Source organism: Sinocyclocheilus rhinocerous, unplaced genomic scaffold (genome assembly GCF_001515625.1).
Source record: "Sinocyclocheilus rhinocerous isolate Xijiao unplaced genomic scaffold, SAMN03320098_v1.1 scaffold311, whole genome shotgun sequence".
NCBI classification, from domain to species: domain Eukaryota; kingdom Metazoa; phylum Chordata; class Actinopteri; order Cypriniformes; family Cyprinidae; genus Sinocyclocheilus; species Sinocyclocheilus rhinocerous.
Window position 1 is genome coordinate 558,247 of NW_015623669.1, and position 15,719 is coordinate 573,965.

Here is a 15,719-nt window from a genome sequence, read left to right on the forward strand (position 1 = left end):
TATATATATATATAAAAAAAAGATGTCTGAAATGACTTCTTGATGGGTTTTGTGAGCTTGTACCGTTTCACTATCCTCAAACTAACTTTGTAGTGATAGGTGCTAAAATCTTATGTTTGGCATGTCAGGCTTCACTGGCTCTTTAGCCTTTTCTCAGAAATCCTCTGACCTTCTCGAGTTTAAACTGAGTGCCAATGTACCATACAAAAAAGGCAGCTTTATGCATTCTCTCTTTCACAGACACCAACATCCACTCACTTGGACGTGAAACTGCTGTAACTACGCAAATGTTTTTTTGACAGTCTCTCAGCCCTGGCCAATTCCTGCTCAGAATATGTTGGGTATGTGAGTGTAAAAGGTCATTTTCCTCATGATGTAGGCCTAGCTCAAAATACAGACCTAGAGGCATTGGTTGATTGTTGGGTTGATTTTGATTCGGGATGCACTAAAATTACAACCATTGCAATTTAAGTCAAAATGCCATTAAACTGTACTATGAAAGACAAAATGGGTTAAAAATATAAGCAGAAACCGATGTGATAACAGAAACCTTGACTTTGAAGAGACGTTCATTTTTGAGGAAATGTCTAGTCCTCACCATTATGTTACTAATATTCTTGAAGTAGGTCTGACATACTACCTTAAAATGGTGAAAGCTAAATATTTTCATATAAATTTGAACTTTGTTTACATATTTCCATACATATCTACATATTTTTATTGACTTTTTGCATTAACTGCATCAAATTTTTTTGAAATTTTCGTAAATTGCATTTTGCTTAGACTAGTGTTCAGGTTTTGTCTAAATAACTAAATGTTTTCTTCAGAATTGTGAGTTTTGAACTGAGGAAAAAAATCATAATACTCAATTTATTTAGAATCATGCTGTCAGACTCTGTTTCTGTCTTGTGTGTATTTTGCTCCCCATGTGCCTTCCTTGTCCTAGTTTCTCCATGCCCATATTTGGTTAGTTTCCTCTTCCTGTCCTGATTATGTTGATTTAGTTCTGCCTCAGCTGTGGGTTATTAATTATCTTGTTTGCTTCCCGATTACTTAAGCCCTGTGTCTCCCTGTTTCTAGCGTCCGCTGTCTAACGTCATTCCATGTTCCAGTCTGTATCCCCGTTGGTTTATTTATTAAAGTCTGTTTTCTTGAAGTTTACTCCTCGTCTCCTCGCTCCATGTTCCAGTGAATCGTGACACATGCAGCTCTAGTTTCAGTTTTCATTTTAAATTCCATATTCAGTCTAGAATTTATTTCAGTGCATCACTGATACAACACTTTTCTAAAGCCGTGACTCATTCACATCAACACCACCCATTCCATTCAGATCCTGGATTACTGGCTTTTCATCAGAAACTAGTTCATGAATAGTTTACATGCCATTTTTACAGTTCTGAGGTATTTAGATTTATTCTTCTATTATATCATACCTGTAACACTATACCTCATTTTAAATAAAAATGTCATGAGACTTATCACTGTGAGTGGTCTATAAAAACATGCAAGGTGAGGGAAAGTTGGCCAGTTTGAACCAGTAATACTAGTCCCTATCAGCCCTAACCTGTGAACTGTCATGGACTGATGCTGACAGAAACAAAAAGCTAATAGCTGCAGGTCAGGCATGTTGTTTGGAAACATTTGCGCCGAGCAGACACGGTTTCCTATCACTTTGTTAATAAGAACAGCAAGAGGTTCAGCCTATTCAATGTTACTATGCAGTTAGCATTGCATATGTTACTATGTATCTAAATGCGTATAATCAGTTTGCCAGTTTTCCGTTCTCACATCTCCTTAAGTTTCCTCTCGCTGAAGGAAAAGGAACTCAAGCTAATGGTCTTTTGGCAAACGCCAACAAATGTCAATATGGACATGGAGGGACATAGACCCCCTAAACCAACCTTTTATTTTTGAGATGCAAATACTTTCACTTTCCCAGTCAGCCGAACAATGTCTATTTTTTATCTTGCAGAGCTACCCTCCCTGCCTTTCCTTCCCTTAATTATGAAAAAAAATCACTGAAAAAGGTTCAAAACCAGGTCCAAACTCTTGATTGTTTGTTGTGGATTAGTCAAGTGCTAAAATCCTCTCCTGTTAAGAAATTAAAATAACTGGGTGACACTTTATAATAACTTTCATTAATAAATAATTAACATTTAAATATATAATGCTTAACAGATCATTAGTTAATATAATCAAATAGCTAGACAATGAGAATAATGTGCTTGGTAATGTTTACTAATAAACTTAAGTATTACCTAATGATTAACAGATCATTATTTCATGTAAATTAAAGTGCTTACAAATGCCATTAAGCTTTAAATTCACATGATCATGCACTTCTTGAAAATCTACAAATTGTTTTGACCGATGTTATACAATGATTAACAGCTTTTGTTAGTGCACAGCACCTTTGCTGCTATTGATGTGGGAAACGAGTAAGGTTAGGGATAGGTTTGGTGGTATGAGTAGGTTTACAGGTTGATCAAGGGGTCAGAAGTGTACGGGGGTCTGTTTGATTACTATAAGTCAGTATTTCCCAATCCTAGTCCTGGAGAACCCCAACACTGCACATTGTAGATGACTCTCTAATCAAACACACCAGATTCAACTCATCAGTTCATTAGTAAAGTCTCTAAGGCTGCGTTTACACTTGGCATTAACATGCGATCATCAGTCAATCAGGACACGGTGCGTTTACACTTGGCAACATCAAGTGGCTTCTCTATATGGATAACCGATCGGGTCTCTCTTTCCCACGCACTATTTAAATAAGTCTTACACCGTGTCTACACTGGACACGAGCGGCATAGCACAACTTGACAAAATATACTATAGAACCCATTATAATCAGTAATGCTGTCTACACTGGATGTGGCGCGACGCGACAAATCCCGACAGTAAACTGTTGCCTCGTTCTATTTTTGACGTACTGACTAGTGTTAATTTCATCAGCTATTTTCATTTTAGTCTTAGTCTTAGTCCTGGGCTAAAATGTCCTTGTTAGTTTTTATCATATTTAGTCAACCTTATCCTATTTAGTTTTAGTCAAGTTTTAGTCGACTAAAAGTTTCAACATTTTAGTCTAGTTTTAGTCGAAGAAAACCTGCAATCTCTATTGTATAAATTGCTTTATAAATAAAGGTGACTTATATTATGACTCTATAGAGGACTCTATACTATATTAATGTTTTTTTTTGGTCAGTTCAGAAATGCACTACAGTTCATTAGTTTGTGATCTGTAAGATTTTATTTAAATGTTTTTGAAAGAACAAAATGGGAGTTTATGGCAGTCCTATGAAGGGAACAGGAAAATAATGAAATTTGGCACACTTGTAGTGATGGTCGTGAATAGTGATCTGACCAACTTTGGGGTCTCTAGGAGGTCTCTATAGCACCACCACCAGTTAAAAAATGCACTTTTCAAGCGGTTATAACGTTTGAACCCTTTGCTGTAGAAAAATGAAATTTAGTTCATCTGATTCATCTCTTCATACTGAACACATTCAATAGCTTACATTAAGACTCCACTCATTACAGTAGTGTCCATTTTGAAAAGTACAGTATGTCGTGTTTTCGCTACTCCTCTTACAAAATTTGTCCAATTCTTACAAACATTGGCAGATACGATCTTTGGACCGAGCCGCATAGAAATGACTGAACAGAATTTCATGACCTAGTGGTGAAGAAAAAGTTGTGAACTTGACGAGGTCGACCAGAAATTGGTTCAGAGTCTGTATCTTGTCCAAACTTTGATCGGCAGCTTGTTGAATGTGCGTCAACTGAGTGGCACATTCTGTTAAGCCATTGGCCCTGAACCTTTCAGGTCGTGGGTAGGCCTGTCGCAATAATCAATATATCGACTTATCGCGCAATATATGTACATGACCTCAATCATTTTTGGTGACGCAATATATCGCCCATTATTTTTCCTTAAAAATTAATGTCATCGTGTTTTTTACATTCCACTTGCGCCTGTGTCTTTTGCAGCTTCTCGTACATAACGTGTAGTCATGAGGTGCTAGTTCAAATTAAAAAAATGATTCTACAAAATACGTTTCATCTGCAGATATGGCCTTGTTTAGGGATCTGTGCTTTTGTGCATACGGACATCTGACTGCTAAGTAGTGATTGTGTTTTTCAGCAATAGTGCGCACCCTTAATTTACAGAGAAAAGAAGGGCAGGGAAAAATCTGTAGATGGAAAAATCTCCATACAAGTTCTTTGTGCATTTTTCTTTTTTTCTACTTGTTAATTTGCACTTTTTGTTAGAAAATGTTTATTTACTATTTATTCAAGTTTTTTAAGGTATCTAATATTTTGATACTTACTTTCCATGATCTAAATATTCTTAAAAATTAAAAGTTTGTTGTCATTTGGAAGTGTGAAGGCCTTCTTGCATTATTATGCTGTTACATTATGAATATATATTCAGTGGCATAAAATGGTCTTTAAAATGACAATAATATTGCTTATCGCAATTTCTGGGGCAATATATCGCACAAAAAAAAGTTGTTATCGTGACGGGCCCAGTCATGGGTTCGATTCCAATGTCGCACATGTCCAGACTGCAAGAGGTACTGTGGCCAGAATTGGTGCAAAAGTGGTGAGAAGTTGTCTGTTTTTTTTATACATTCTATTTCTGCTATTTTTGTTCTGCACTGCACTACAGCCCCTTCACGGGCTTGGCCCCGTATCGCTGCTTGCAGCTATATTTTAAAATGTAATTTATTCCTGTGATCAAAGCTGAATTTTCAGCATCATTACTCCAGTCTTCAGTGTCACATGATCCTTCAAAAATTATTCGCTAACACTTCACAATATGATTCATTAGTTAACATTAGTTATGTTAGTTAACATAAACTAAGCACGAACAATCTTAATGTTAATTTCAAGATTTACTAATGCATTATTAAAATCAAATGTGCTTCTTAACATTTAGTTAATGCACCGTGAATTAACATGAACTAACAATGAACAACTGTATTTTCATTAACTAACATTAACAAAGATGAACAAATATTGTAATAAATGTATTCTTCATTGTTTGTTCATGTTAGTTAATACATTAACTAACATTAACTAATGGAACCTTATTGTAAATTGTTACCAATCATTCTACTATGCTGATTTGCTGCTCACGAAACATTTCTATTATATACATTATTCATTTTTAGTATATACATTCACAGTATTATTATATCAGTGTTAAAAATGGTTGTGCTGCCTAATTTGTTTGTGGAAATTTATTTAAAATAGAAATCTTTTGTAACATTAGAAATGTCTTTGTCACTTTTATTCAAATTAATGCATGCTTTCTGAATAAAAGTATTAATTTCTTTTTTTTTTAATTACTCATTTCCTCTTTGATCATTTATTGAATAGTTATAGAAAATACCAATAGTGTAGTGTTATTAGCTTCATTTAACACATTACTGAAATCAATAGTTTTTGTTCTGGAATCTGATCAGTCAATACAGTGTTCAAACTGTCCTAAAACACATAACAGTAATGGCTATGATGATTCACTATGCATGTCAGAGGCCATGTGTTGCAGCAGGATGGCACCTAATGAATTTGGTTTTATCAAGTAACATTTCTATAAATGGAGCAAGGCACTTAACGGTATCGAGTCGACTCACATTTCTTACTGCTTAATTACCATATTCAAATCCATTCAGCTGAATTTCTCCTCTACAATCAGAGCAAAAAAGTGCAGTGATTCTGTGTGAATCTAGTAACGTTCTGTTCTGTTCAGCTGATGCTGGTGAAAGCAACCAGGAATCCTCACTAACATGTTGGATTAATTGAGGTTCTGAGGGGAGGGAAATGTGGCTGCCGCCTCCTCTGTGATTACATAAAAACTCAACAACAGCGTAGAGCAGCCAGAGTCTCTAGAGCCCACAGTAATTAAGAGAGATCCTCCCGAACAGAGGCATCGTTAAGGCTGCTAATTGCCTGGAGAGCTAATAATGGGGTAGATTTGCATTCCCTCGGACCAAACTCTCCAAGAATGCAGCGACATCCGTAGCCTCAACTGGGTCACACTGTGTAGGGGAGACATGCGAGTGTGCGGGTTTATGTTTGTCCCGTGTATGGAACCAATTTCAGGCTTTCACACACTTTCTCCTGTTAATATTAAATTCAGGACAGCGTGACACAGACGCTGACCTATCTACAGTGTTTACATGGCCAGATTCTTTAAATTCTTTCTTTAATTATATAATTATCAGGGGTGTATGAGCCATGTGGTCTTTTCAAAACACAGTTGGTGTAGCTACTGTAAATGTGCAATAAGTCTGGGTGGCATGCCACTATATGCTGTGTGAATGGTGTCAACTGGTAGAGATTATACTAAAATGTTTGTATTTCAGTAGATGTATTTCAGATACATTTATGCTATTATTAGTCATGAATGCTTTACATGTGAGAGTGAGTAAGAAAGAAACAGAGGCGTGTTTCAGAAAGTAGTTATAATGTCTTTTAGATTGTGACCAAGTAAGAATTTTATTATTCTGGCTGATAAGATATTTTCATGGCTGATATTAAATTCTTATACTATTTCATCTAAATTTAAAGTTAAAAACAAAAAACTAAAATTAGTTTAAATACAAGTCAATTTAGGCAAAAAATTATAATTTACAGTATGGAAAATTAATATTTATATTAATGTTCTATACTATTTTGTCTAATTTTGAAGTAAAAAAATAAAATTAGTTTAAATACAAGTAATTTAGGCATAACAATGTACAGTATGAAAAATGAATTAATATTAAAGTTCATTCATATTAAAATACTCTTTTGTCTAAATAAATTTTAAAATGTAAAATTAGTTTACAAGTCAAATTAGGCATAACATTATAATGTATGAAAAATTTAAATGAATTGATATTTGCTGAAGGTTACATTTACAGTACAGAGTTATTAAAGTGTTTACTATTAAGTTTAGGTTAGCATTAGATGGCAAATATAGTCTAAATGTAAAAATAAGAAATAAGCATTAATAATATTCAGTATAGAATTATACCAATAAATTACAAAAAAGGTAATAATGGCCATAATCAATATTGTATCAATATATCATGCATCCCTGATTTAATTCCCTGAATTAAATTGTCAAAAATGGGAATAACCTCATGCCTGTTTAACATGCAAAACATTTCCAGCTAAAAATTACCATGGAATTAAATTACTTGTATTGTCATACCGCCATAATGTACAATATAACAAATGCCCGTTTTTTATTTTTTGTTTTTTTTCCCCCCAAGGACTTTGTGGTAAGTTTGTGTAGTGTATGACTGAAAATAGTTCTGATAATTTAAGAGTATGATGGACCAGCCCTTGAATGACTGGACTCTTTTGATTAGATGTAAACAGTGTCTTTATTTTTTTCATTGTTGCATAAGAATATTGAAACTATCAAAGGTCAAATCAGCTGTAAACCTCATTTCAGTATCGGAGGGAAAACAAACTGTCCACACCCGAGAACAGTAGTTTTATAGCGTATTTTCAATCCGAGATATTTACAGTAGCTATACAACATCACTGATCATGTGCTGACTGACATCAAAGCCGGTTTTCATACGTCACTTGATCCTGACAGCAAATAGTGTTTATTTTTGAAGCTTTCCATCAGAGAGTCCAGACATTTTTTAGCTGTCAGGTAAGTAGTTCATCATCACCTTGGTGAGATCTTGTACAAGGTTGCTGCAAGCCAATGCTTCACTGGTGTCTTCAGTATCTTTAAAGGGACAGTACACCAAAATTCTGTCATAATTTAAGCCGCATTTGCACCCACATGGATTAAAACATATATCCTACTGTATCAGGCAGCAGATCACTGTCTGCACTCCCACTGGTAGTCATAGTGTTGCTGCTCATTTGCATCACCAGTTGAATAATGTACCAGTTCCTCTTGTCCATGCAATTACAATGAATGGTGACTGGAGCTTTTCAGCTTCAAAAAGTCTTCTGAAGTCATCAAAATATTGATTTTATCCACAAAGCTATAGGCTAAGTAAGCTATATGATTTCAGAAGGCTTGGAACATAATACGCAAGTCATGTGGATCACTTTTATTAAACTTATGGGGCTTTTGCATCCTTTTTGATGCATACAATTTTCAGTCTCCATTTATTGTAATTACATGTTAAAGAGTGACCAGCACAGTCTTAGCTGTGCACATAATTTATCATTTTATGTTCCATGAAAGAAAGTCATGCATGTTTGGAATGAGATAAGGGTGTGTGAATTCAAAGAATTAAATTTTTTTTGGAGCTATTTCTGGTAAATGGTTCATTTCTAACACAATTTTCTTTAAGTATATTTAAGGAACATTAGTGTCACAGATAGACAGACTCAAACTTAATTTGTATTTATATTTTAATTTTTAAAGCTTTTTTTTATTTATTTACAGTAACAGCAGAGTGAGCAAAGGAAATGATTGGGGACTTCGTGGCTGGGATTACCTGTATTCTTTTAACGTGAAATTAAGTGTGAACCTGTCAGGGGCTTGAACTATAAAACGTCTTTATTCTGGCCTCAAAGCTTGTTTTAAAAGCAAGATGCCATGTCTGACTACTAAATCCTGTTGTGGTCTTGGTTGTGGTTCTGCTTGGTTCTTGTATGGAGCAGATATCTCGGTAAGCTCTAGGGTTTTCTACACGGGTGCCGGTACACTCCCATTACTGTCAGGAGCCTGCGCTGTTGTAGCATTTCTCAACTGCACATATGCTAGTAATAAATGTTTGCACCACCGTCTACCATGGTCTCAATAATATTCAGTGTATTTGAAGTGGGTACAGTGAACCATCATGGCTCCAAAGAGCTCATCATTAGATGAATGTTCAAGATTACTAAGATCTACACAAGGGCTGGGTGTTCCCTTTTGAAAGGTCTCTCCCATTGCGTAGAGGGGATTAAGTAAACTTAGGCGGACAAAATCCGTGCCTGTATGGCAGGGATGTCCAAGTTATACCTGGTGAAGGTAGATGGCGATGACCAGCCGGCGGCCGCACAGATATCACCGATAGAAATCCCACTGGACCAAGCCCAGGAGGAGGCCATTCCCCTGGTGGAGTGGGCCCTCACTTCTATAGGACACTGTAAGCCTGTTCAGGCATAAGCCAGGGCAATATAGATAAGTCCCAGGTCGGCACAAATTGAGGATGAGGCGGATTCAATCTCCGAGCTCCCCTCAGAAACTTAACGACCAGGACAAACATCTACGCACCATGGACAAGTCCGGCCAGAGTTCTGATGCCTTCAAAGAGCTGTGCACAGCGACTGACTTGGCTCTGTGCACTACTAAGGCCACTGTGCAGGCAATCGGCAAGGCCATGGCCAACTTGGTGGTGCTGGATCGCCACCTTTGGCTAAATCTGATCAGGGACGCTGACAAGGTCACCTTCCATGTGCGGAGATGTTTTGCCTGAAACACTTGGAGCAGGCCAGGGAGGACCGCCTTCATGGAAGAAGGTGATCCGCGAGTGAAGAAGGGTGAGACTCATGCTTTTTCAGTGAGAGCACTCCATGCCCATCTGCGTCATGCAGGGTTTCCCTTGAGCCACACACGACATTTGCAACAATGTTGCCGGAAATTTGTTCTTGTAGTCACCTGATGGTCGCAGGGGAAGACTTCCGCTGCCGGGGCCTCTTCTCACGGCAGCAAGCAGCAGGCTGAGCTTCTTGCTTCGGCTTCTTCAGAGTCCATCGAGATGATCTTCTTCACTGAAGATCACTCAGAGCCGACTTATACAGCAGTCCGCTCCACCCTTTTTGGCGGGTTAAAGTGCCATTGGTTTGTAACATGAACAAGGCTTCAGTATCGGAGTAAACAGGAGGTTCCCATAAGCGTGTAATGCAACACTCGTTCACTTATCTCTGGGAATGTTTTTTTTGTTGCTATTAAAGTACCAGCAATTTGAGTGTTGTAATGATTTAATCCACTTTTATTTGGCCACCTTAAGATTTTTAAGTAGCTTAGTTGTTGTCAGAATTTTAATAGCCATTTTTTTTTACATTTTGCAACTGTCTGAGTTTTTGATCACAATGATGGCACCTTTGTTCAAAAATATTATCCTTTTAACCATTTCTTTCACAAATTGATAATTTAATATTGATGATAAATATTAAGCTGGTGTTTTTTTGTTTAAGAAACTCAAACTGAATCTAAAGTGGTTTCTCGCTGCCCTTATGGGTGCTACAGCTTTAAAAACACACTCCAGGATTGTCAGTCATGTGGCACCTCTCTATGATTCCTGGTTGCTACAGTGTGTCGGTGGATTTGTGCTGCAGTCATGTGGAATAGGATGAAAGGTGTTCTGAAGAACAGGTGAAAGCAGTTTACCTTTCAACAACAGCCAGTGGCTCTGAGATGTGGAAACTATGAAACGCATCTGTGGCATTTCAGCTTGATGTCAAATTAAACTTGACCAACGCTCTCTCCATCTGTGGGTTTTCCATCTTTTTTGCCCCTCTTCTCACACTCCTTTTTTTCCTCCCACAGCACTGAGAGCATTGGACAGCAACCTGTAGTCACATGATGCCGTTTACAGTGAACCTGATTGGCCCATCACCCTGGGGATTCAGAATTTCTGGAGGGCGAGACTTCAAGAAGGCCATAACAGTTTCCAAGGTAATTTTCATCTCTGTTTACCAATCTAGAACATGCTTCATCCCCTTGTTTTGTTTTGTTTTTTGCATCGGTGATTAAAGCAATGATGCCTCATACCTAAACGCTTAATGTCTTTCTTTTCGCATTAATCACTGTTGTCTACCTGTTTTGCCCTCTGTCTCCTTGACTACTTCAACCAAGCAAGACCCGTATAATTAAAGAGGAAGTTCCTGGTTATTGTATTGCATTGCAGATGGTCAAGCTATTGTTTTTTTTTTTTTTTTACTTTTTCCTTCCAAGTATTCTCCATTCTCTTTTTAGAATAATAGAAAATATGCTGAACTTATGCAAGAGTGTGCAAGAGTTCGATTTAAGCACAGCATGAATCATTGGGTTCCCCTTGGAATAACAAAAAAAAAAAAAAACTTAACTAAACAAAATCTCAAACACATCATGGCAATGATGATTGCCAACCATTTTTAAACATGCGAGAACGTTTTCAGTCATACACCCCAATACACTTTACAAATTTACAAATTCAATCCTGTGGTTGGTGGAAAAACATGTTCATTTTGTAAATTGCTGGGACCATATATCGCTGGGACAATGCTCGCTGTCGAAAAGGCCACTACAGAATTACCCATACATTTTTGTTAATGGGAGAAGATCCTTCTTTATGCCCCTCTTGCCAGAGTCCTTTATCACCAGAGCATATTTTGATGGACTGTGATGTCTTGAACTATATTAGGACTCTTTACTTTTCAGTTGAATCTTATGAAAAGATTTTTAATGAAGTGTAACCAGTTTTAGTTGTAGAATTTTTATCAAAGATAAAGAAAAAAAACTCAAAGTCTAGATCTTCCTTTTTTTTCTTTTCTCGCCATAAATATAGCTGTGGTAGCTGGAATGGCCTTAAACTATAAACAAACAAACAAATATGTTGGGTTCACACTTATTTAACTTGAATCTGGTCTCTCAGAACAGGTTAATCGGTTGGCTTTTTTGAGTTCAATCTTTCAACACTCAGGCATTCGTGAAAGACTGTTTTTCATCTGAGAAGTTCAGAATCTGTTGTACTTCTGCCACCTAGGCTGGAACCCATTTATTTTTGTTTTTCATGGGCTTTGGGACAATTTTCAAATTGATCCAAAACAGTTCCTCTCAAGTAAAAAAAAAAAAAGTTTTAATTTCATGAAAACGAGTTCCATGTTGTGATCCAGAAATACACCACAGTGTTTCTAATTAAAGGCATCTAATTGAACCTTCCCTTTCAGATCCTGGTCACGTCTGCATTATAATCCAGAATTCCATTGAATTTAAACCTAAACCACTTTAGAACACTGAGACTTTAATATTTATGGTATTCATTATCCTTATTGTTTCCCATTACCATACTGTTTCAAATGCACTATTTTAAGGGATAGTTCACCAGAAAATGAGAATCATCATTTACTCACCCTCATGTTGTTCCAAACCTGTAAGACTTTCATTTATTTTTGATTCACAATTGAAGATTATCTTAATGAAAGCTGAGAGATTACTGCCCCTCCATTGAAATCCCATGCAGCCAAAACTTTTATGCTTCAAAAAGTTCATAAAGACATTGTAAAAGAATCCAGGTCTTCTGAAGAGATCCAATTGCTTTATCTGATAAACAGATTAAATTGATTCACATATGATATCACATACAATCAATGCACATACATTCAGTACATCAAATATGGTAAATGAAAGCTCAGATGGGCTTGCTTGATGCAATTTTCATTTATGTGTGAACTGCCCTTTAAGGACTTCACTGTCTAGGTCCTCTAGGCTTGTGCCCTCAACAGCCAATATGTGAAGAAAATGAGAGCTTAACAGTGTCAATGCGGTGCAGGAGACCTTTGGTATTGAGAGGGGTTGTAAGAAACACAGAATAGAACAGCACGGGGTGTTTTTTTAAGAGGGCTCCAAAGGGCCTCATGGAGAGACAGGTCAAAGTGTAGTAACAGGAGTTTGGCATGGGCACAAATCTTATGCTCCCCTCTTTTTATTGCCTTTGTCTGACCTCAGCCTTTCTGACTCTCCATGATTCCTCAAGCTTTTCACGTACATGTTTTGACGCTGTTGCGTGAGACAAAACTCAGAAACTGTCTCCCGAAAACTACCTAGATATTCCTATAAAAATACTTGACGCCACTGAGAGTTACTGCATAATTCAAATTCTGGAGTGAAGTATGAGGGTACACGCTCATCTGTCTCTCAGCTCTTCTCTGCCGTCACACACAGAGGGGAAGCATGGTCACGCTCCGCGTGAAGTGAGGCATACTCTGATTACATGAGACACGCTCCATTGTGTGTCTCTGTAGCAACAGTTAATTGGCACTCGAGCAGGTCCTCAGACATGGCACCTCTGCCCCTCTGCTTTAAGCTAACATCAACAACAACAACAGTTGACTGGCATTCTGCAGGGCCTCTCTGTGCCGGGCTGTTTGTGTGTTTTGAGTCGAGCTGAGGTGTTGCTTTCCTCTTCTCCTACTAATGAGGTTGTGACCTTATTAACTATTGAGTCTTGAGGGGATTCTAAGCTTTGCTCAACTAACAGCTACACTTGTTGTTTTTAAGATTTCTGCCAACTTTAACACTACTATAAGTAAGCCATTGGTTGGTTGATGCTGTAAAAGTTAAAAGTCTGTGGTGTTATTGAAACATTGCTCTGTTTGACACAGCAACATTGACTCAACCAATGGTGTGAGTTTGGGGCGGGACTTTTCAACCAAATGACAGACGAGAAAGTGTTCAGAAAACCTATTTAGAAAGAGTCATATTTTTTGCCAATTAAATTTGCACACTAAAACAAATAAAAATACAAATTGAATAAATATACACAATGAAAACACTACTAAAAATTAAACCAATCTTATCTACACTAAGAAGGTACAAAATGAGCAGAATTGGCAAAACAATGGTCAATACATTGCAGAAAACCAAATTTTATCTTGAAGTAGTTTCAGCAAAAAAAAAAATTAAAGAAAATGTTATATATATATATATATTTATTTATTTATTTCAGAATACCTCTATTGACCCCAATTTAATTGTTTTCTTCTTATTGGGCCACAGACTTTGACTCTACAGTTTAGTATGAACAGTTATTGTACTTGGCTGAGTTCTGATTGGTTGAATGTTGTTGTTTTTTTTTGTTTTTTTTGCAAAAAGGTGAATGCTGGCAGTAAGGCAGAGACAGCCTGTCTTCAGCCTGGTGACATCGTCGTGGAGATTAATGGACTCAATACTGGCGATATGCTGAACGTAGAGGCACAAAACAAAATCAAGAGCTGCACAACACAGCTGCAACTTCTCGTAGAAAGGTGAGGGTGCCTCTGTTTTATTTATCTACATTGTTTTTCTTTCAGAGATGGATACAAGTGCATTAGTACTGGTCTAAAAGGAAAGTGAAGTTCATGAAATACAATAATTAAAAAAAAAAATCAATTTGGAAAATTTCACTCAAATTGAAAACATCACTTTTAAGGAAAGTCAGTTCACTTTGTGGCCATATTTACAACACCTTCAGGCAGCCATTTTTGCAAAACCATTTTCTATCTACTTGTGGGGAAATAATGAAATCACATTTAAATAACATATTTCAAACTAACAATAACATCTGACATGAACTTTCCAATAAATATTGTTTCTTATACTCAAATATTGTTAAAAAAAATTTATTTCAAGTTGGTTAAGTCAACGCGCATGTGCAGTCCACACTTGTTGTGACACACTGACTGTTTCTCTGGCATCCAGAGCTTTGAACGGCAGCTGTGGTGACACAATGACTTTATCAGTTGACAGTTGGCTCTTTTTTTTTAATTTAGAAGGCGGACTTATTCCACCATATTGTTTCACTTTCTCCAATCCATCGTAATATGAGTGAACTGTCTTCATATATAGGCCTATAGTCTTTGTTGAAATTCAGCAACAGCTAAATATGTTCAAAGGAGCTAGAGTTTTATTCCATGTAGGGGTGTGCAATATATATCGTCTGCGATAATATCTTAATCGTTGTTTTAACGATGTGTGATTTGACGTTATCGAGTATTTTGCAAAAACCTTTCAAAACACCCCTACAGAGTGCACGCATACATTACGTGAAGTTTAAACTAGTGCGCGTGCGCATTTAGAGTGCGTTCTTTCACTGCATGATTCAGTCTACAATACATTTAGAATGATCACAAATTCATGACATGATGGCAGAAAATGTATATATTTATACCATTTCATATAGTTAATCAATATTAAACAAAGAGTGCCGTTTTTTTCTCCAAAAATTACCATGATTACAAATGTGCTATTGATTTTTTTTGTTTACAATAGTTCAATAAACAAGAAGTTAATTAAGAGACATATTAGACACCATGAATCAAACGTTTAAAGGGGACATATGATGCGATTTCAATTTTTCCTTTCTCTTTGGAGTGTTACAAGCTAGGCTTGCGCGATAGACGGTGCTGACGGTGATATCGGGGTTAAGCCGCAACACCGGTTATGTCACTTGCCCACCGCGTCACCGACCCCCACCGTCGATTTGATTTTTTTATAGTAATAAAAATCATTTAGTTCAGTAAAAGAACAGACACTACAATTAAAAACTGAACGCGGCTGTAAGAATTTGACTCAAAAGATAATGGACACTTCTAGAAAAAATGGCTTTATAAAGGTAAAAATGCCCATAAAATGTAAAAATCTGTTTAAATTTATTGGAAAAGATTAATTTCTATCAGTGTGAACTGACCACCACACAGATTATGAAGAATATCAAAAACTTTAGGAGTCCGCTGTCTATGACAGTCCTTAAGATATCAGCACAATAACACACTCAGCAAAATATCGTCTAATTATCGTTATCGATAAAATCCCAGAAAATATCGAGATATTATTTTTTTGTCAATATTGCACACCCCTAATTCCATGTGGTTGTGCCTCCATGTGAATGAAAGAACTTTTCATAAACACTTTCTAAAAGGCATTGAGGGTCCAATGAACCCAAAACCGGTCCAGTTATACAGGTCTTAGTCAACTTAGATCAATTTGTTGACTAGTTGTTCAGTCATCTCATTAACTTGAA

The 15,719-nt window shown here is 36.7% G+C and overlaps 1 protein-coding gene across 1 annotated transcript in view; it reads left to right on the forward strand.

Annotated features, from left to right (window-relative positions):
• The window catches only part of LOC107724143 (PDZ and LIM domain protein 2-like), an 86,032-nt gene that overhangs the window by 20,911 nt on the left and 49,402 nt on the right, over positions 1-15,719 (forward strand). Inside the window, exons 2-3 of the mRNA XM_016532979.1 lie at positions 10,508-10,636; positions 13,814-13,965. Of these exons, the coding sequence (XP_016388465.1) occupies positions 10,541-10,636; positions 13,814-13,965 (248 nt within the window). The 5' untranslated portion in view covers positions 10,508-10,540. The remainder of the gene's footprint in view (positions 1-10,507; positions 10,637-13,813; positions 13,966-15,719) is intronic.